The sequence below is a fragment of the Lepisma saccharinum genome, chromosome 6 (genome assembly GCF_977018435.1).
Source record: "Lepisma saccharinum chromosome 6, izLepSacc3.1, whole genome shotgun sequence".
NCBI lineage: Eukaryota > Metazoa > Arthropoda > Insecta > Zygentoma > Lepismatidae > Lepisma > Lepisma saccharinum.
The window spans coordinates 19401108-19425367 of record NC_139234.1 but is presented as its reverse complement, the minus strand read 5'-3'; the positions used below and the strand labels follow the sequence as shown (position 1 = coordinate 19425367).

The window sequence follows — 24260 nt, the reverse complement described above, 5'->3', positions numbered from 1 at the left end:
AAATTACAAATCCGATGTTTCTGTAAATAATATATATAATGGAGTGTACCATTCTGTCGCATTGTTTAAAAACATTAAATTAATTGTATACCTTAGTTTTGTACACTTAGTGGCACTCTGTATGGGGTTGAACAGTTGAAGTATGTTCCACTTTATTTGAACAGGAGTGTACAATACTAAGGATTGTCACCATTGCAATTGGCTAAAAGAAGCAGAAATGGAATGTAAAGATACATAAAAATTTAATTGATATTGATAAAATACAGGTACAAACTTTACTGATAGCAGTAAGTGATAATGAAATAATTAACTTTCTGTAAAGAATATAATGGTTCATTTACTTCATTAATTAATGCCTTATGTAAAGAGGTGACAGCATTGGACTTCACATTAGAAAAAACTTCATTTAGAAATTTATTTTAGAAGTTTATTTTAGAAGTTACAGAAATTAAAGAAACTAAAGCAAAACAGAATATTTATGCTCTCAATAACAAACTATTTGTAGAAACGTCAGACTGGTAAAATTAAGTGCAGTTTTACCAGTAAATAGATATATTCAATGTGCCTTGACCAATACTGATTAATATGTATTTTAACTGGAACTAAACAAGGTAGAAAATATCCTCCTACCCCCCTCCCCCTCCTGGCAAAATGTCATGTATCATCTCATACAGGGTGGTCCAAAAGTATGGAGACTGTAATATGGATGGGTAAAAATGTTATAGGGCATATGACTATGATGGGTGTCATCTTGAATTCAACTTCAAAATTTTAAATGGGAATGGGGTGATATGATATATCAAATTAAGCTAGAATTTCATGAGAAATGCAGTGGGGAAGGTTATTTATAACCAGTAAAAAGTTATGAATAAATTATTGTACCAATTCACTCCTTTTTTAAGGTGTCAGAAAAAAGCATTAACATGGCTCAAATGCGTCAGTAATGTATCAAGATCATACTCACGTCTGGGGAGAGAAGTTCGCATACCATTACACATGATTTTGATCACGGATATTCCCGAAGAGTTGAATTTTGTGACTGGTTGTTTCCAACAATTACAATGTGATGTTTCCACTGGAATAAAAGTCCTACAGTATGTCATTCAACTTTTATCCGGGTGTCTCCATACTTTTAGACCGCCCTGAATAATAAATCTTGTATCTTGTCTTTTTTCTGATTTGTGCGCAGTCCATGTCTTTGTTTAGTATTTAATGTTAAAGTATAATCTTGTGAGTTTATGTTTAATATATATACACATACATTCTGTGAAATAAATACCATTCAAAATTGTTCAATAAAACTCAAAATATTGGTTTAGTCATCCAAATTTATTTTGTCTCCTTCAAAATAGGCCCTATTTGATGCGATACACTTATGCCAATGAATAACTGTCGTTGAAACACTTCTTATAGGAACATTCTCCTATGGCCTTCAGCTCCTTCGAATTTTCTTCTATGGCTTTAATGAACTCGAAACGTCTTGAGTTTTTGGATGCGTTTATGATTCGTTTCATGAACGTAGGATCTGAATTGGCTCGTTCAAGCATGTCTTGAGTAACCTGTTTGCGTTGCTCTTTTTGAAAAAAATTGAACTCCTATGGAACAAGCTGTCACACAATGCATCTCAAGCCCAAAACATCAACTAAAATAATGCAAACAGATTTGTGAGCCATGTCCAGATCCTGAGCCATCTCCCTTAAGTTTCCATGATGATTTTCCATCACCATTTCCTTCACTTTGTCAATGTTTTCGTCAGTCGAAGACATTGAGGGTCGACCGGAATGAGGCAAGTCCTCAACCACTTCTCATTCTTCTTTGAATGCTTTGTACCACTCGTATGCTCATGTTTTTGATAAAGTTGACTTACCGTAGGTCTTCTCCAACATTTTCAATGATTCAGCACAAGTAATTTCGTTGGCAACACAAAATTTGAGTCAAATTCTTTGTTAGATATGTTTATCCATTACAAATTAGCAGAGGACACTTGAGGTCGATTTACTTAACCAACAGCTGAACAAAATGGTTGACAGATCGTGCCCAAACACTGTGACAATTAGGTACATTGTTACCAACTTACAGAAAAAAATAAAATTTCCATACCTTTACACAGGCATTTTAAATGAACAATTCCCTGTATTTATTTGACAGAATATATATATATATACACACACTATGCTCGTATTGTCATGTAATTCATGTGTGTCATACCTTCATCTGCATATATAAAGAAAAAAGGAAACTTGAATGAAATATCTTCTGTTGCTTTGGAGGGATGACATGAATATTTTAAGCATGTGGATATCTTATTTTTCCTGAAAAGTTTAAATATTTGCCAATATGACTTTTAGCAAGACATTATGGAAAACTTCTGTCCCCATGTTGCTTGTTTGACCTCATTGGAACCTAAAGTTTATAGGTTCGAACAAGCAACATGGATTGAGAGGTTTTCAGTGATTTTGAACCATGTTTTCCACACATCATCATGAATTTATATTCATATTCTGGTCTCACATTGATGGTTGCTACGCATTAAACGGTGGGTACACTCTGTTACATTTTCCAAAGGAGTATATAAAGTGAAGTAGTGACAATTGCATTAACATGTCTCAGAATATGTCTTGTCACTTCCTTGCAACACAAAAAAATTCAGCCTGATTGCTTCACTCTTTGCATGTTCACTTTAAATTGAACAGTCGAACTCATGCACAATGTAATTACTATCCTTTTTTTTTGGATTGATAATACGAGGCGTATTCGTAAAGTAAGCATCGTTTGCAAATATTGGCACTGTAGCGATGCAGTTGCGACCGTGTGAGTTCTCGCTGACGTCCTCCATTCATTAGCTAGCCACAGGCACGCATGGGAACAGATCAAGCTTTTTCTTCGTAGTAATGTTCAAGAAAATCAATCGGCCCGCCGACTGTGAAATCTGGTTTGTGATTTGTTTTCTCAATGCAAGAATGGTTGAATTCTTGCCTAGAGGACAGACCACCAACAAAGATGCCTGCTGTGACACATTAATCCGGCTGCATCGTGCAATTCAAAACAAAAGATGTGGAATGCTTAGCGAAGGCATTGTGTTGCTTCACGACAATGCTCGTCCGCATACGGCTCGACAAACTCAAAATGTCATCACGTCATTCGGCTGGGAACAATTTGTTCATCCGCCAGCAGCCCTGACTTGGCACCAAGTGACTACCATCTCTTTTTTCATCTGAAGAAGAAGTTTCTTGCTGTTCAGCATTTTGCCGAGGATGACGACGTCGAAGCAGCAGTGCATGGATGTCTTTTGTCACAGGCAGGAACATTCTATGATGATGGGATACAAAAACTAGTGCCACGCTACGACAAATGCTTGAACAATGGTGGAAACTACGTAGAAAAGTAGTTTAGGGTTTGTAGAATGCAATGCAAGTAAAAAAAAGGGTACGAAACTATTTTACTTTATTTTTTACATCCTTTCGGTACTTACTTTCCGAATACGCCTCGTATTTGTACTTCCAAAATAGTAGTATTAAATACTCTATGATTGGACTGCCACTAACACTGGTAAGAAAGGTTGAGTCATTTTTAAAATTACGAAGTCGATAATAGTCCATGCCTGTGCAGGCCAAGGTATCATGCTTTGTTCTCCGGTTACGGGACACATACACGTTTGAGTCTCCCAGGGTAAACGTAACAACTTTTCTTTGGAGATTTCTGCCTGTGTTTGGGACTGGTGGCAACCCACCATCGTGAGGAAATTGGGGAGCTACGAATGAGTAGCACAAACGGGTCATGGAAACCTACATCAACGTCTGGGGGTTTTGTTGTGCTGACCACACGTCACCTTGTAATTGGTTGGATGATCTCCCACCGTCAGGTGGGAGTGAGACCTGCAGTTGATGGGTAGGCCCTGTCCCTCACAGGCTGTCGTGCCATGGGTTATTTATTATTTTGATTATGAAGTTGATAATAGACCCCTCCAGAGGATCAGTGTTTCAATGCTATGGGCTGAACCATTTTTTTTTTATCCCTTTCCATATTTGAATCTTAACCGTTAAACACCAACACTGTTTTTCCGTGTATAGGCTTAGGAATTTTAAAATTGCGCAAGGTTTTGAATAAAAATGTATATATTGGGTTGGCAACTAAGTTCCCGCCGTTTTTTAAGGAAGGTGTTGAAAGGTTAGTTTTCAATAAACAGATACAAGTAGTTAATCAATAATGTATTCTCCTGTCTTGTTTACAACGTTTTGCCAACGTTCAACAAGGTTTTCAATACCTCGTCGGTAGAAATCACGTGGTTTAGACTCGAAAAAGTCATCCAACCAAGCTCTCAATTCTGCATCAGTATTGAACGAAACTCCCCGCATAGCATTTGAAAGAGATCGAAAGAGGTGAAAATCCGTTGGTGCCAATTCGGGAGAGTATGGTGGGTGTGGCAGCACTTCCCAACCATGAGCTTGAATGGCGTCCTTGGTCATATTGGCGATATGAGGGCGGGCGTTGTCGTGCAGCAAAAGAACACCATGCTGCCGATTCGGTCTTTTCTCTTGAATAGCCGTGTTGAGTCGTTCCATTTGTTGCACATAGAGTTCCGCGTTGATCGTTTGGTTCCTTTCAAGCAATTCGAAATGGAGAATCCCTTCCCAGTCCCACCATACGCAGAACATCGTTTTACGCGGATGAAGTTCCGGTTTCGCGCGTGGGGTCGCTTGTTTCCCGGGCTCAGCCATTCCTTACGCCGCTTCAAATTCATGTAAAGGCACCATTTTTCATCGCCAGTAACGATTCGGTGAAGAAATCGTTCCTTGTGTCCGTGGGTTGCACGGTGCCGAGCAAGCAAACCAGCGGAGATTGTGGCTCGTTGATTTTTGTTGGTGACACTTAAAGTGTGAGGCACCCATGCTCCACACTTCTGCACCTTTCCCATCGAGTGAAGATGCTTCTCTACGGTAGTGTGGGAGCAACCCATTGTCTCTGCCAGTTCCCTTGTTGTTTTTTGTTGTTTGGATTTTCATGCAACAGGTGGTTCAATCGCTCTTCATCGAACTCAACTGGACGGCCAGAACGAGATGGGTCTTTGAGGTCAAAATTTCCTTTTTTGAACTTCGCGTACCAATCACGGGCGGTTCTTTCAGCTATAGCACCCACTCCATACACAGCACAAATGTTGCGAGCAGCTTCTGCGGCCTTAGAACCTTGATTAAAGGCAAAAAGGAGGTGGTGTCGAAAATGCTCATACTTCTCAACTTGACATTCCATTTTAATGATCTGTAAATAACAAGAAAATGTGTCTTGGTAACAAAGAAACATAAATTTAGGTAGAACAATATATTCTCTTTCGCATGATGTACACCTTCGTGCCAAACGTATTTAATGTCATAGAGATTTTTCCAATTAAAAAAAAACGGCAGGAACTTAGTTGCCAACCCAATATCGTAATTACGAATGGTATAGTACAAATATTAGTACAAGTTAGTCTACAAGCCTGTGGTCTAAACAACCCAATTTTAATTTATCAAGTAGAAGAAGTAGTAGTTTAAAGTGAAAGGAATTTTTGTTTTTTTAATGAAGTTTGAACTTCGTCATGCCTCCACGTAGGCAACTCTGAGATGTGAGGGTTAAAAACAAAGCTGCATATTACCTTGTATGTGCTCCATTATTGTGGCAAGAATTGCACACTTGCTGCTGATACTTTTATATAAATTCTAAAGTAAAAAGCCATGCTTGTTTATGGTGGTAAATTTAAAATTCTGCAAGGTTTTGAATAAAAATTTATATCTCGGTAATTGCGAGTGCTAGAGTTACAAATTTTAGCTTGTTTTGTTCAGAACAGGTTACGTTATAAGTCTATGTTAAATAAATCATATATAAAGTACGAGAAGAAGACAAATATTTAAAAATAACTTACATTTTTGTGAAACTTGAACTAGGCCGGACCCTCACATAGTCAAACATAATATTTCAGTTCTGTCTTTTTTGTTCATTAGTATATATATATATATACAGGGTGTATCAAAAAGAATCATCCGATTTAAAAATGCTATATTTAGGAAACCAGTGGACATAGAACCTTGCAGTAAGTTGTAGAATACATGCTGGAATATAAAGTTTTGCTTGCAATAAGGTTTACTTTGTTGCAGGCAGGTGCCACTGGTGCAGCTCACTCTTTAGTCCGCGTCAGGATGGCAACCCAGCAACCGGCAGCATTCTGCGTGCAATGTCGAATACTGTGAGCAGTAGGTGGTGTAGCACCGTATTTAAGACGAAACTCACGCTGCACAACTGTAACAGACCACATTTGTTGAAGTGGAGAATGCAGAAAGCTTTCGGTTGTTGGGATGCCATCTTGAAGAGGACTAAAAAGTGAGCAGCACCAGGTGCCCGTTCCGAAACTCGCACGAGTTGAATGCGTTAAACGAGTTATGGTAAATGGCCGTCCCATAAGTGCTCTCGTGAATTTCGTTATGCTGTCCCAAAAGTCGCTTTCCGTGCTTCTCGTGCAAGAACGAGATTCATCAAACGCACGGGCCAGAAGACTGGTTTGTTCGGTGAGAATCATCTGCTGCATGCAGGCAACTCGCGTGCATGATGGTTTTAAACTGCATATGAAGCAACATGCGTAAGACGAGTGTGCCTCAACTGTTCTTACAATGTGATTAAGATGAGTAACAGTGTCAGCAGTAGAGTTTATTTCTGCCATAAGGACATGCCTTCCGCTCGACGCCACGAGGACGCTGCGCCTGCGCTTTCATCTAGAGCGTTCCATAAGTCTGTAAAATAACTCGTTTCACCAGGTTCACGAGCCAAGTTACTCTTGTTAAATTCGTTTCATTAAGACTTTCGGAACGTACCTACCTGCAACAACGTAAAACGTATTGTAAGTGAAACTTCATATTCCAACATGTATTTTACAACTTACTGCAAAGTTCTATGTCCATTGGTTTCCTAAATATAGAACTTTTAAATCCGATCATTCTTTTTGATACACGGTGTATATATATCTATGAAGGTATGACATACTCTAATTACAAAACAATATACCCATTGTTACTATTATTAACAAGCACAGTTTCAAAAAGTCCTTGCAAGATTGAAATTTTACATGTAATAATGAGTAAAGAGCAACACTTTAAGCAACATGTTACAATTATGGGCCCAGGGGGCAATGCAGGAGCAAAGGCCCAAAGTTCGATTTTTTGGAAATTACGCAAAATTTCCAAACGACGTAATTTTTGTGGCATGGGCATTGTATATCCTGAAAGAGTGGACTTTTGTCATACTTCCCTCCAAATTTGGTACATCCAGCATCCATAGAGCTGATGCTATAAGCAAAATTCCACATGTTGTTCTGTAAGCGGGCAACAGTAACTAACTCTCTAGCCTTCTTGAACATGAAGGTTCATGGTTGCAGCAATACAGACCTTCCATCTATCCCTATCTTGAGCAAGATCTATATACTCTTTTCCATCCCTACCGATTTCCTTTAGGTCCATCTCAACGTTATCCTTCCATCTTCGTCTTGGCCTTCCTACAGGTCTCTTACCATCAGGTTTCCCAACAAGAATCCTGTAAACTCTTCTTTCTTCTCCCATTCGTGCCACATGGCCTGTCCACCTAAGTCGTCTTGATTTAATTATTCTAGTAATATCTGGACATGAATACAAATTATGTAGTTCTAAATTACGTAACCTTCTCCACTTACCTGTCTCCTCATCCCTTTTAGGTCCAAATATTTTCCTAAGGATCTTATTTTCAAATACTCTCAATTTATGTTCCTCTTTCAATGTAAGGGACCAAGTTTCACACCCATATAATACTACAGGCAAAATTACCGTTTTGTATATTTTAACTTTTAGTTTCTTAGATATTAAACGAGAAGACAAAAGTTTATGAAGAGAGAAGTAACATGCATTTCCTGAATTAAGCCTACTTTTTATTTCCTCTTTAATATAATTTTCATTTGTTAATATTACTCCTAAGTATTTGAATTAGGAAACTGGTTCAAACGAGTTGTTATCAATAATTAGATTTTGATTATTACCTAACACTTGGTTTCGACCTGTAAGCATATATTTAGTTTTCTCTTTGCTAACTTCCAAACATATCTCTTTAGTTGCTTTGAAAAATATTTTAGCATTATTCTTAATTGTATTTATATCATCCCCTAATAAGTCTACATCATCTGCATATGCTAACAACTGAGTCACACAATTTAATTTTAGTCCTTCTTTAGTTTCTTTTACCTTCCTAACAGCATATTCTAAGGCAAAATTAAAGAGCAATGGAGATAATGTATCTCCTTGTTTTAACCCATCATGAATTGTAAATTTGTGAGACAAATTAATACCCACAAGAATTTTACTTTCTGTTTCACTGGTGCATACTTTTATCATACTAATAAGCTTCTTAGGTATTCCAAACTCTACTAATATATTATATATAATTTCTCTTTGACCGAATCATATGCTTTTTTGAAATCAATGAATAGCTGATGGACATTTTGATTATATTCCCACTTTTTTCAAGTGTCTGTCTGATGTGAAAAAATTGATCTGTTTAAAACCACATTGGTAATCACCTATAATTTCATTAGCATATGGGATTAGTCTTGTTTAAAGAATAGATAATATTTTATATGTTCTTGAGAGTAGAGAAATTCCACGGTAATTATTGCAGTTCATTTTATCACCTTTTTTAAACACAGGAACAATTATGGATTCTTTCCACTGTTGAGAGATTTCTTCTTTATTCCATATTAAACAAATTAATTTATATATTTGACATATTAACAAATTTCCACCATATTTAATTAACTGAAGCTGGCAACACTGTTGCTCTTATACATTGTTGTTATTTTTTAGCCAAGAACTATCAGTTTGTTTTCAGACAAACTTTGCATAAATGTACCACTGCTACATACTACATTTTTTTATTCATTTCGGTCTATTGGGCCAGGGGAAGGGGTCAATTTTTTTTAAAAAAAATCCAATTTTCCTCGTCATCTTCTTTTTATTGGAAGGCACAATGTATAAATTTTACCTCCGTTAAAAGTCCTGTCTTAAAGAGAGAAAAACAAAACCAAATTCATCTCTCTACGACAATTAGTTTAGTTTTCTGCCTACGATTTTTTTTATTTGGACTTCACAGAAAAGCGCTTTTGAAAATGCTCGGTTTACGAGTTTAGCCTCGCATGAGGCTCTGCCATGTAAAGTTTACATTGTTTCACTTCTCAAATATTGGTATTTGTGTCTGTATTGATTCAAAGTCAGCCCTCCCTACTTCTTATGAGGATTCATGATTAGAATTACAAATTTTCAAAACTACCCTTAAACTACCATTAATATGGAGTACTGTGCAAAATTATTATATAATCAATATTTGAGCTTTCAAGTAGTTTTTTAATATCACTCTAATTAATATATTTCTTTTTTTAAGGTTCCGATCGACATTCCCACCAGTATTAAGTGGTTGACTATTTATGGGGAAGTGATATCCTAAATAGAAGACACACTCGATATAGTGGATGTTTTTGCCATGGGTAATAGACCATGTGTGTGAAGACTGAGGTAACCGAAGATGCAATAATCATAGGAATGTGTGTTCAGTGCACTACGAATGTGATTTATTGTACAAAGGAGGACTTGACTGTCTTTGAACAGTTACATTGTTGTACATGTGATTATTACTTTACCACAAAAGTGTGAAAAAATTTGTAAATAGTGTATTTTGAATTTCGTGTTGTTTTTTGTACTAAAGATTTATTTCGAAATATTTTGTGCTCGACACATTTCTTTCGTACACATTATCTTGCAAAAAGAAAGAAAAAAGAAAAAGAATATTCATTGCATACCAATGATATTGCAGTTTCTGCACGACGATATTATTTGTTTATTGATATATTTCCATAGATATGTGTTCAGACGGTTTGCATTGGATGAAATACCTGTATTGCGTGGCAGTTTAAATTGCTACCTCATGTATGCTGACTGTTTTACGTATGCATGTGGAATATTTGTGTATGAATGTTCATGAACTTTTTCATGTTCTTACTCTCATGTTTTTAATGTCCTAAGAATGATTTGGTCAGAAGTAACTTAACATAATTTATTATGTAAAGTTGTTCCTATTTTAGATTTTTTTTTTAAAAGAATTTGCACATAGTGTGCACAATGTTGATTTAGTATCCTTAGGTGTGTGTGAGGGTAGTACTTACTCTGGTAGCAACATTTATGAGTTATGAAGGCACAAATTGTTGAAGGATTTAAGATATGGCGTTTTTGTGTTCTGCAAGGATCATATGCACATATAGAGAATTAGTTGTAGATAGGCTGGTGTGTAAGGATCAAGAGAGCAAGGCATTTTTGAAGTTGTATGCTTGATAATGATATAACTTGGACGTTTAAGTTGTTTAAAAGTATGTTCTGAAGCTAAACAGAATTTTGGTTATAAATATTTGAAAACATAAATAATAAATTCCAGCTTGTAGTGCAAGAAAATCTGAATGAAATATAATGTGGAATATGAGGGAAAGATATATTTCTAGATATGTATGTGCCAAAGTAGAAATTGTTATATTTTTATTATTCCTGGTTGCATTTCTTTTACAGTGCAGTGTGGTAAAATACATGTGTGGGATAATGATGCACAGAATTGTACTTTTTTCATGCATATACAGGATGTTCAAGGAATGGGTGTCATTAAATTGGAATCATATTCTGTTATCAGTATCACGTGACTGTTTTGAGTTTCTTTGTTGTATTTTCTATGAAAGCATATCTCCTGCTTACTTTTAAATTACTTTCGGAATGCATAGATGTGTTTTTGTGTCTTTTTATCACTATTTCATAGATTTCACTCCTCTTCCATATAATTCTCTTCCTGCGTACTCATAACACTTTAACATGTGATACTCACTAACTGAACATTCTGTATAATTCTCATGTGCAGTTAAATGAGGGCTTCTTTCAAATAATTGAATGTAAATATTAACCAGAAAGAATAATTTCACATTTTGTGATTATGGTGAAGTAGAGTGAAAGAAGATCACATGAAGTATGCTAATTTATAAATATTTTTAAAGAGCAGCTATTTGAATATTCATGTTAGAATTTAAAAAAAAAGAAACATTGTTTCTTTTTAATTAATTTTGAATTTTTTTTTTATTTAGATGCATATTGAGGCTAAGCTAACATGATTCAAAACACAACATAGTTGTTTTTTCCAGTGAGTATGGTAAAATACAAATTAAGCACTGTGTTGTACATTTTTACTTGAATTTTTTTCTCAGCTTCAAGTAACTTTGTAGATTTCAGCATTAGTTATTATATATGTGTTACCATGATTTTTTTGTCATTAAATTTAGAAGAAATTAATTTCTAGTGTCCATCGGGCAAGGAAATTGTTCTCGTGTGTGTTTATCTGAGAGAGTTGCTGTTCTTTAAATGGTTTATGTTCTGAATAAAAACTAGAAATAGGCATTTAGTGCTGGAGGAGTGAAATGTTCAATCAAATTCTGCTTTTGGGTATGCTTGAGCAATGAGTTGTATTAGCAAGATATGCCTGAAACCTACTTCATATTATCAGCTACTGCTTTGTATTATAGGGTTTACAGTTTTGTTTCAACAGGTTATTTTCAGATCTAGAATTTCATGAATTACTGACACCGGAAAATTAAATGTCATTTCTGCATTAAATTTGTTCATGGATGTGTACAATTAGCTGCAGTGAGAATTCATTCTAAGTAGCTGCCGCAGCATTTGTAAACATTTTAATGCATGTACGTTGTTTATTTAGTGTCTTCAGTATCCATGGAAATAATTATCTACAAAAGCACTTATTCTTGAACCACTGCCCCCTCCCCCAGTAACAAGTCTAATATATCTTGGTCTCCGTGAGATTACCTATTAATATTGTCTAGGACATTAGAGAAGTGACATCATATGACTAATTTGATCCTAAAGCCTCCCTTGCACAGTTCAATAGACATTGAAACAGAACATCAAAGAGACAACAGAATTGTATGCCACTTGTTGTCAAGTAACATCGTTAAGGTAACAAGACCATATTCTCAAGACATAGCTTATTTTGCTTATCCAAATTTTTGATTTCATCTAAATCCTTCCCCAACTACAAAGGTATTGAACAAGGCATGATAAAAAGTTAAGACATGGATAAAATTGGTTAAAAGGTATAAAAATGTGATCCAAAATCGGTTACAGTGGACTTCTATTCAAGTATGTTGAACAAGGTTGAAAACTTGAAAGGACTAAAAGAACATTCGTACATGATCTGAGATTAAATTGACAATGGATATATAATGTGAAGGAAATGGGAAACATTCACCAGACGCTAGAAAATTTTGAATTTTCTCTGCATCTTTAGACATAAGTAAATGACTGTGGAAACGATAGTATGTGTTGGACCTACAATGTTGCCAGGTCAAGAGTGAAAATAAAGTTTGCATGTAAACACATACATGTTCACTCTTGACCTAGCAACCTTGCAGGTCCAAGGTCCAATGTTTTCCTCCATTGGCACAGTGTTTTACATGGCCATAAATTATTTACATGTTTACCTCAAATATAAGAAGGAAGATAATGTGTATTCTGATATCAATTCTTTCGATGGATTGTTCAGTGTACTCTTCGAGCTCTATTGCATTGTGTGGAAGGTTTTAGAATCAAATGTATGCACTCGAAATGACCTGTGTGGTCAGTATGTCATTACACCATAGGTTGTCTTGCAAACTATATATACTAGTAGAGTTACTTTGAATTCTAAACACAGTATAAAGAGTAGGATGAAATTCTGTTTCAATAATTGGAAATGCAACAAAGATGAAACTTAAAATATATTTTTGCAGTAAATATTCTCAACAAAATTGGTTCGTGTAGCCACCTTGAAAATTTACAGGGTGTTCCCAAAGTCACTTGAAGCACTTAAAATTATATGTTTGATGTATATTTCATATGTTTGGTTGCAGAGATTCAGGCAGGTGAGTTGTCATTCTGCACACATTCAAAGATATATGTGTGAGATTGTGGGCTTGAAGTAAGAAAGTGACAATCTTGTGTTCATAAACTAGAGCCTTTTTTTTTAGACTCAGTTTTTAAAATAATTCATCAATCTGGAAACTGTGCTTCCAGATGTGTCCTCATACCAGCAGCATTATTAATGTATGAAAGTTTGGGGGTGGGTGGGGCATTGCATTTTTGCCTAGGCTGTACTTCTTTTGGGACACCCTGTAAAAAATACAACGGCCACATTCATATTACTTTAGGCAACACTTGGCAGATAACACCAATGAAGAAAAGTTCAAAAAGTGTTTTTGTGTCCATACCGTTTTTCTTGTCACCCTCTATATATTTAATTGGAACTGTTTGACACTTAAGTCTCTGTATTAACATTTTCAAATTTTGATTAAAATGAATAAAAAATGGACTTTTTCAAAAGATAACCTGGTGCCTGAAAATGTGTGAATCATTTGACATACCTCGTACAGTACCCAAATTTTGGAAGTAGATATATATCTGTTATTAAATTTGAGCAGATTTTTGGTATATTGATGTCATTATCACCCAGCCGAAATAATTATGTAATTACTCTATTACTCTAGTTACCTATGTTAGTAATATGCTATTCTTATATGGAAAGGAAGTTGTATTAGAAGTTACCATTATTAAGACTTCACTTGTAATGCATATGTAATTTTTTATATCGTATTCTCTTCCACATATAGTATGTTTCATATTTTTTGCTTGAAAATTATTGCTCAGCAAAATACGTTTGGCAGTTCAGAAGAGTGATTCCTACCCTCTTGATTGTTTTCCCAATTTACAACTTGCAACATATCACTGTAATAAAAGATCCTCTTAAGCCAAAATGTCTTCCATTCTGTAGGTTTTGAGTGGCTGAATCGTTATTATTCTTAGAAATGTTTATTTTGAAGAGTTGTCCTTGGTACTTAATGATTAATCCAGTGTTCAATGAAATTTGCAAAATTTACATTCATGTAGTCTGTAGCAGAGAAAGATTTGCATGCTGGTTACCCATTTTTCACGCAGTGTTTTCTCATTTTTCATATGCTATAAAATTAGTTAACAGTGGAACAAGACATTGAAATCATGTTACGAATCAACTTAAAAAATTAACTTGCATTAATTTGATGTTTTCATGTGATGATATGCTTGAGCACAAGTATACATACTTGAAGGAAAGTTAAAATAATGCATGGAGGAAATAAATAGAGAAAAATTATTTATTATTGCTTGCATGGTTGTATTCTTAGCTTAATTCTTTGTAGAGTTGTGTAAATGAAGAGAATGATATTTTTTACTTGAAAAAAAAAAAATTCAAAGTTGATCTAGTGTAGGTAGGATTTTTGTGAGGTTTGCTCTTACTGTGCTAGGAAGCAAAATATTGCAGCAGTTAAATGCTTTGCATGTTAAAAATCTAGATATATATATATGTGGCTGAAAAAAATGGTGAATTATGAAAAATCTGAGCTAGAAAAATTTTAGCCTGGATGCTTCGGTGTTATTAACCATATGGTTGGATAACAGTAGACCTTAGTCGTGATAATCAGCATTGTTCTGATGTGCCATCTTTTCTGCAAGTGTAGAAGTTTGTTTTCATTTTTGTTTCCCCATATTTAATTAGCCCTCTGACCTGAAATATTCCATTAAAAGAAAGACACAGGAGACAGCTTAGAAATGTGATATTGAAGCTGTAGACATAATGAAGAGGTTATTATAGTAGAAATGAGTTGCTAAGATCTTTGTGTAATTGTGATCCTCCCTCAAAGGGTTTTCTTTGGTTACAAAGCAAGTATTTTTTTAAATGTGGAACAGAGAGATAATTTTTTGTATGTTCTGTATTTATTTATTTGTAGAATGAACTCATGTAATGTGTAGTTGGAAAGTTATGCTTTAGCTCATAAAGAGATGTCATGGTGCCTGAATAGAGCCCCGTTTGCTTGTTTCTTTAGGACTACCTTTGTGCCAATTTGAAGCATATATGGTATTGAAAAGATGGTGGTGAAAGCATTAAGAATATTGTAACACCAGGTTATTTCATCAAGGCAGTGCAAATAATGTAAGGAAAACTTAAAAGAACAGAGTATAAAATTGTACAAAGTGCAGAACCTAGAAAAGATCATATTTACGAGAGATATATATATCTTCATTAGAATGTATATAGAATATAGTGATAAACATGTGAAAGGAAAAAGTACACTTGGACTTTGCCTCTGTGAATATGGTGCATGCATGAGAAATGAATTTTGTATGCTGAGAGTGAGCTTTGTGTTATAAATTACTATGTAAAAATGTACTGTATAAAATTTCTTAAAAATAAGTAAAGTTTTTATTAACAAGCTGTGTTTTACTTCTCCCCTTGCCTCATTACTAGAGACCAGATATTAAGCAAAATGCTTATTCTTTATTGTTACAGATGTCATAAAAATTACTTGATGTAAGATCAAGCTAGGGTATTAGGGATATGCCTATTTCTGCCTATTTTTGTGTATAATGCCTATTTACCTGATTTTGAGAATTAACTTTGCATTGCACCAAAACAATTCAAATATACAGTAACCAATATATTCTGAATGCATTATAATTTCACTCCATGTAAAAATTCCCCTCCAGGTGTCACAGGCTGTACAAGAAAATGTGAACGGATTCTTACTGATAACTAGAGCCCGGAAGTTCAGGCATTTATTTTCGTTAAAATAGCCAGGCAAAAAGGCATTTATAATGTGGTAAATAGGCACTAAAAATAAAAATAGAAGGCAAAATAAACCGAAAAAAGGCACATTTAGAAGTCGCTTACTTTTATCTATAATTTCTGGCAAAATGTTAAAATCTAAATTGGGAAGAGCATTTCAATTTTCTCCGTCTTGATTGCACATAACTACAAGGTGCTTTTTAAGTTCTCAACATTCATTGCTAGTCGTCTGTCAGAGAGAATGTTTTTCATAATAGAAAATGATCTTTCTACTTCGACAGAAGTTATTGGAGCATACATATAACAAGCTAATGTAGCTGGACTCATTTTGGTAACAGCATTTTCACCTTTTAGAATATCACAAATTGTTTTCAATTGTTTCAAGTCCTCATTTGCACTCACTACCCGTTAGCACTTTTCCGCAACAGCTGACCCCTTTTCTCCTGGCACTTCCATCATCTGCTGCATAGATTCCTCGAAGATTTTCATGGATGCCATAATTGTAATTGTCTCTGGCAATGCACCATAATGTGCAAAAGTAAACTTGAATAGCACAGGAGTTTTTTCACTCACGAATTGAAGCCACTTCATTTTCTGGAAGAGCATCGATCACCTCACTGATTTTTTGAAGGTTGTTAGCATAATATATAGCTGCTGATATCCAGGTTCCCCATCTCGTCAAGACTGGTTGCTGAGATAAACTAAGCTCAATCGCAACTTCCTGAAATTTTCGGGTTCGAGAGGGAGATTTCAGAAATATTTTCTTTGTGTTGGAAATCAACCTGTCCACTTCAGCAGTCAATCATGCACAAGAAATGTTAACCGAAAGGCAATATCCTGACTCAGCATGAAATACTTTTTTCTCTCACTTTTCTCCTTCAGCAATGTTGAAACATGCGTGAGTTCAATATTACTTAAATAAGGCGAAAATTATTCACATAATAAACGGAAGAAAAATAAATGCCAACAACGTTTTTTGGGAGAAAAATAATTTATATACACATTTTTTTTTTAAAAAAATGTCAAATTTCATTGAAAAAGGCAAAAAAAGGCATTATAATTAAAAATAGGCAGTGGGGTCCCAAATAGGCAAAATGAAAAGGCTTCCAAAACATTTGAAACAACATAAGAAACGTATATCCGGAAAAATTTTATCAATATATGCAGTAGATAAAAAGAGGCATTTTGCCAAACTTCCGGGATCTACTGATAACACTAGGGAAGAAATTGTAACTTTTTTTTTTTCTGTATCCTCGATGAAATAACGTGTTCTTTAATAATTCCAGTGAGAGGAATTCAGGGAAAGTCTCAAAACTTGTGTATCACGTCAAGATATACAGGGTGTTCCAAGAGTCAAGCAACCAAGACTTGGAACATACTTAACTTTTCTACAGAAAATGATAGAGACATGAACATTGTATTAGTTATTAACTATATCTATATGGATATTCTTTAAACTTTAAACACACAAATAATTCTCTGCATGATCGTTCAGTGTGGAATGAAAGCTTGTAAGGTGTAAAAAAAAATATTGTACAAAGGAAAGAAAAAACATGGATAAAAGACAGATATTGAGTAGCTTGCAATAATTTTCAATGTGTGTTGATGGTCTCGATGGGTAATTATCGAATTGATAAAAGAACGATAAATGTTTGTGTTCTATGCATAATAAAAGACTTATGGGGTTAATTATGCCATAATCGTACAAAAGTATGTTTTTTGAAATTACGAAGTGTACTGGTCATGTCTGAGTGCAGTGCCAGGTGCGCTGACATCTGGCGATGTTATTCAATTAATTCCCAGATGAAATAAAATATTTTAAATTTATCGTGCTCAAGAAACTAACCTACCTATCTTTTTCTAACACTTTCTTTTATATTTGAAAGAACGTTCCTGTTGTGACTTCCTCTTGTGTGCCACTTGAGATGCTGAACGTTCCTGGTCACGAGAAATATTCAATTTCACTGTGTTGGATGGTACTTTATACCCTTTCCCGGCTTATCTCTGAAGCAAGGCAGAGAAGGAGGGAATTCGAGTGGGCAGAGTTAGCAGTACACGCTTAATGGCTGGTAAGTGCAGTCGCTTTCTTCCCTTCATGCAATCCCATTCCCTCTCACGTGTTCGTTGGTGGAGCCGTCTCGTGTCTCGTGCACACACTTGCTTTCGTTCGCTTGCTCCAGATAAATCCAGGACAGGGTATAGGAATTTGGAATCGCTCACTGTGTAGTAGTACTAGCTTCAATGCTGAGGGCACATTGGCGTATGCATATGCTTTTATTCTTCGAGGAATAGTCACGGATTACAGTGCGGCAAAAATAACAATCTGTCACATTCTCTCTTGGTTCAAGCAATAGCATAGTCAAAGGGCATTGAATGAATACCATTCAACCATTCTCTTAGTGTTACAGCACAACTCTGACATGCATCATGTGACATCCCAGCAACAACCAAAGTAAGTACACTATCTTTACACAATCTGACGTTTTTATATTGCAATTTTGGCATGCATTTGTCAGAAATGTAACAGCATTTGCTAGGATGATATACACAGCTAAGGGGTTCTTTCAGTCAACATAGTTTATCACAGCACAGTCAACTGAGTCGCTGCACAAATCAAATGCTGTAAACTGCATGTTTATTTATTATGATTTGTAGCAAACAGCTTTACAGTAAACATCCCACACCAACACCTAACAGACTACTGAAGGTATACATGATGATTTGGCATGCAAAGTGTTTGCAGTGATGCCAGATTACAAGGACACTGGAATTCAGTGGTATAAATTACCCATATTATATGATATATGACATCGCACGTATCTCGAAAATGGTACGTGATGGAGAAAAATGAGTGGCAAATCCGAAATCAGCATTCCGAAATTAGTTACGAACACATATTCGCTAAGAGGATACAGAATGGTTGTTCTCTATTGTAATCGGGACTTTCAGCAGTTAAAAGGCATAGGAAGAATTCTTAGATGAAAAAACTGTTTCAACCGATATTGATCCAAACAATGTAGCACTGTTTAAAAAGTGCTCCAATAATGCCAATATATGCGGAGAGATCATTTTCGGTACTGAAAAATGTGTCCTCCGATCGAAGACGAAAGTGGAAAATTTGAAGAAACATCTTGTTATGTGAAATCAATGACTATTTCTTAATGACTGCCAAGGAGTATTGTGTGCTGACTGTGATGCTGTAATCAAAATGTCAAGTATGTATTATTATTATTATTATTATTTTGATTCGGTTCCGTTATATGAAGTGTAAATTCACATGTCTACTTAGGTATGTTGTTCTAATTAGATAGAATATGATTTAAAGATTTTTTTTATGGTTGCCTATTTGGTAGTGCCTATTTTCCAGATTTTTGTGCCTTTTGCGTACCTATTTAGAACTTTTTAGTGCCTAACATCCGATCTCTTCTCATTACACAATTGTATATGTTTTCTTCCAAATGGTATTCAGAAAAATGGAATAGATTATGAACCATTCCATGTGAAAGTGGACAAACAAGGTTAATTTTATTTTTAGTCAAAGTATCAATATATATGAAATTAAGGAGAGAATTATGCAGAATTTATTGTATAATTTGTATTAATACAAACATTAGTTTCATGACTTTTAAATAATATATTGCTTCAAACCTATTACTTTTTATAGTATAAGCAGGATTTTGTGTGTATAATTTAGTTTCATTTCCATAAGAAAACTGAATTAATTCTAATTTCATTCTAATTGTCTCATTGATTGTTTCTATATCTTAAGCTCTGAAGTATCATACTTCATTTCTGAAACAAACCTTAGTTTGAAGGATCTATTTTTGATAATTTTCACAGCTTTTGCATTGTTCCATAATCCTACAAAGTAAATAATGTGCTTGTTGTCACACCCATCACAGGCAAAAAATGTTTATGAAAAAGTATGTAGTAATATTTTTAGAAACTAAAAGCATCTAAGTGTCGAGTAAAGTTTGCTTTGTGAAAATAAAATTGTTTCAGTAAATCCATATATTTCAGAGAGTTTTCTGAAACACTGAGTCAAGTCTCAGAAGTGTCACACCCATTACAATTACAAAAAATGTATTTTCTGTAGCTGAAAATTGAGATGGGGGAGAAATATTCTGAAATTAAAGAACTTTCATTAAGAAAAATGAAATTACATGAATTGATAGTTACATATTTGAAGGAGCTAAGAGAAAAAAATAAAAAAATGAATGTACATTTGTCTGAATGTCACACCTGTCACAATGGAATTACCCTTATGTAGAGGAGAGAGAGAGAGAGAGAGAGCAATACAGTAGCAGCATGCATTGGGTAATGATATGCATTCCAGTTTAGAATTACCTTGTACTCTGAATGAGCTCATGCTAATTGTACAATGGCTGTTCATGAAGATACCTTCCAACTGAGCAGTGGCGTCGCGTGCAGTTCGCATACGAGTGTTCACAATAATGTTATTGTACTGAATGCAGATTTACTCCTCTCCCTTGTAACTTCATATTCAATTGAAAAAGTGAGAATTCAATTTATTTTCAACAATTTCCCCCAAAACCAAAACCAAGCTATATTTGAAGTAATACAAGAAGGACCTAGAGGAAATTGTCCCTCTCTCCCTTAAAATTCGCCAGGTTTAGCGAATTGTCGCTAAAGTTTGCAACTATGTAGCACAGACGTTTTCGAGTCCCCCCCCCAGACATGCCTTGTATATGCTGCACTCTGGTGCCGAATGTAAGAAGTATTGTCGCTTGCAGTGTTCGCACAGAGAAGTGAACATCTTCGGGGTATAGTGGCCAACAACCCCTTAGCTGTCGGCTCTATGCAACATGCACAGCAATTGTGTTCAACGCCCTCCGTGGAACACTGTAGGAGTCAGTGTTACCAACTATCTAAAAACGTTATCAGATGTGAATGTGTGTATAATTCGATTTAATTTACGTATGTTTTTGTGTGTGCATTTAATATGTATGTAATTTAAGACACACATGACGAGTGTTCACATGCTCATGTGAACATTATCAGGCGATGTGCCTGCAACTGAGATGTTTTTAGTTGTCATGTGTTTTCTTGTAAGACTTGCTCTGGGTGTATTTGTAACTAAATTGAAGTAAATTTCTGTAACATTAAACACTCAATCGATTCTCTTTGCTGTTCATTCAGTTAATATTGCATCGTAAGGTACCTGAACCCAATATGGCCTATTTGCTGTTTTCAAGTAGTTACATGGTTAATTCAACAGATGACATTAGTGTGTCATTTAAACTGTCTGAATGACGTGATTGAACCTGTTGGCTGTAACTATAGTGCAATAACTTGAGGACAAAGAAGCAAAATAGCTGGATCTCGTCATTGTGTTCTATGTGATCTAATATTGTACATGGAAGTTATTACTTACTGCATCTTCCAAGTGATGTGTGGTTACATCTGTAGTACATATGGTAGCTCATAATTTGTACTGTACAACAATGTACTTAGTTTACACTTTACTCTAAAGTATTGTTTATATCAAAGGAAAAATAACACTGTAAGGTGGACTCAGTAGCGGCTTCTGCCTATTTGCACATTCACACATGCACACCCAAATAAATCTGTAATTAAATTATTTTTTATTAAACTTATTCATAGTGGATTGGATCCCACTTTAAACTGTATACCCAGTCTCGATTAGCCTTACTGTGCATAAAGTGGACTTAAAACACCAACTCAATCAATCAATCAAATACATTTTTGTAGAAGCTGATTAATTTTGCTAAAAATGGCAAAATATAACCAAATATCATTTCAAATGTGAGCTTAAAAAGTCACTTATAATTTACAAAATTTACAGAACCTTTCAAATACCCTTTTTAGTAAGAGTGTGCAGGATGGAGAGAAAACTGGGAGGGCATTAAGAGCTCATAATGTGGGACAAAAAGTTGAAAAATGGGAGACTGCCCCCTTGCCCCTACTAATCGCTGCCACTATTTATTAATAAAAATGGTGCGCCAATTACCAAATCAAAATGCACCATCTGGACTGGATACTAATGGTGAATTGCATTGCAGCATTGTTGCAAGTCTGACAGACCATTGGAAAAGCAAATTGGCATGTGATCACTTGCTGCAAAATTATGTGGACTTAAACTGCAAACTCATGTTTCTTGCACACTTAGATTTAACTTGCATCCAACTTGAAACGTCAGGCAAGTCTTGCAAGAGAAAATCGAATCTAGTGCACACTTACTTTTAACTTACGTGCTATCTGGGGAATCTCCTTCAAAACATCAAACGTTCCCACAACCCATCGTCTGCTGCTGAGATACGTTCGTTTCGCACACAAGTCGCCGTTTACTCGCTTGCCGCTGTTTGCAGCACGCAAGAAGAAAAGAAGGGATCTTTTAGATCGCGGTATTATGGGCTGAACTCGCACTGCTAGTGCTGTGTTCATGATACAGCAGTGTTGCAATCAGTGGCGTGCCCAGGATTTTAGAAAGGAGTGGGTTAGGTATACATTTTTTAGTAGTCAGCCCTCATTTTTCCATCTTTTCCTGGATTTGTTTGTCTTCTTTTTTAAGGAATACTGGGCCAAAGGGGGGGTTATAACCCCCACCAACCCCCCGTTGGGCACGCCACTGGTTGCAATCCCATTCCATTAGAGATCGTGTGGCGGAGTAGAGGCAGCACACACATCACTGTAAATCGAGGGATTTTTTTTTTTTTGGAAAGGGGACATTTCTATGGTATCTTCGCTCCCCCTGTTCCGAGCATGACAGAGGCAAGGAAGAAGACAGTAGGGAGGGGAGGACAACTGAAAGCGAAACGTGTACTTTAAACAGTGTCTTGCATTGCCTTTGCTTGGCCAAAATAAAATGTCCTTGTGTCGCTGTAGTCAAATTATCCACCCGCTCAGGACGGGGGGACGTGGACAAGTCAGCTCTTTCCATTGTGTGGCAAAATTGTTACACTATCAAAAGCTCGTACCTGTTTCATTGCAAAGTGAGCAAAGGGAAAACTGCACATAGCGAAAGCAGAGACATAATATTTAACGTTGTTGAATATTTGGAAGGAAGTTAGCTACTCGTACAAAGCGCGCAGCGGCTGCAGTAATAAGACAGATAAGGTGGAAGAGAAAGACAAATTCTGAAGTACGAAGAAGGGCAGTGTGGACTGAGTGGGTACTGTCATTTTCTTTAATATTTTTTTTATTTATTCTCTTGATTTCGCTTGAGTTTGTTGGTTTGGTCAGTCGGTCGTCAGAAATAAACAACTGCTAGAAAGATTACAACTGATTTTCTGCATGTGGTTATTGGATCTGCTACCTCGTTTGCAGGAGTGGCTGAAGATAAAATTTTCACCCGGGCGAGATGGAATTTTGGTTGCCCCTACTTTCAACATTCCTCCAATATAAATCATAACCATGTTATATATTTACGGTTGTAATGACGAAAAATAATAGTCATATTCGAGGGGGAAAGTTTTTACTAAATATTTTGCAAATTGACAATAATAATTGAATATTGCATTTCTATGTTTATGGTGATTTTGTCAGGTTATCGAATGTTGAATTGTGTATGTCCAATAGCATCGCTCTTTTCGTGATCGACGGAAAATTCGCCGGGCTAGTTCAAATTTGTAAAAATTAATATTTTTTGTGAAAGATAGTCTCCCATAGCATCATTTTCAGTAAAAGGTGTTCATAACTTGGGTTACCAATACATTTAGCATCATTATGGACGCAAAAAAAAAGAGCAAGTATTTGAGAGGGTTATAAAACACTTCTGGACGCGATGCTGAAGTGCACACTCGTAAAGTCAGACCACGAGCCGCCACTGGGTGGACTCAATAAGGCCTACATAGGAATATATCGTGAAGGACATGTGCAAATGTGACATTTTTACTCTTATGTGTGGATCTCACTAAGGACGATGAAGGACCTTTCATTTGCTCAGACTGTGATGTCTAGTAATACTTAGTCTTCTGGTAACAATTTGTGACATGCCACTCCCTTGTTTATTGGTTTGTAAACAATGTTATTTCTTTGTACAAATCTCATTTGTCATTATGCAAATAAAATGTAAGTGTATCAATATGCTTATTTATCTATAAAAACAACATTGTGGTACTTTCTTTATAATTTCTGTTGCTTACTTTGATGTGAAGGAACAAAATATAAACATCACTTTTTAATAAAAATTTTCTTACAACCATGTCATTATTTGGATTTGGCTCTAATTTGCAGCAAACGTCCAGAAAGGTTCCCTCTTTTGAATCTTGCACTTAGTTGTACCTTTCTGACTTTGAACACCATTAGAACAATTTCAAACCTTAGGTAGGCCATATTGGGTTCAGGTACCTTAGTTTGCCTCAGTAGCTCAGTTGGCAAAAAAAAAAAAAAATAAAAAAAAAATGCACGGTATGCCAGAGACCCGGTTTTGAGTTCTGATCGAATTTTCATTTTTCTCTGGAATTTCTACATAGTATATATCCCATGTGTGCCAAATTGTACGGTGATTTAGAACTCTACATTGGTTTGATTGATTGATTTGGTGTTTTAAGTCCACTTTATGC

General features: G+C 35.5%; 1 protein-coding gene across 4 annotated transcripts in view; it reads left to right on the top strand.

Moving 5' to 3' along the window:
• The window catches only part of yem (yemanuclein), a 108176-nt gene extending 92815 nt beyond the window's left edge, over positions 1–15361 (top strand). For all 4 annotated transcript variants that reach the window (XM_083123605.1, XM_083123607.1, XM_083123606.1 and 1 more), the window contains one exon: positions 9424–15361. In XM_083123605.1, the coding sequence (XP_082979731.1) occupies positions 9424–9452 (29 nt within the window). In that variant the 3' untranslated portion in view covers positions 9453–15361. The remainder of the gene's footprint in view (positions 1–9423) is intronic.
• Positions 15362–24260: the final 8899 nt, after the last annotated feature.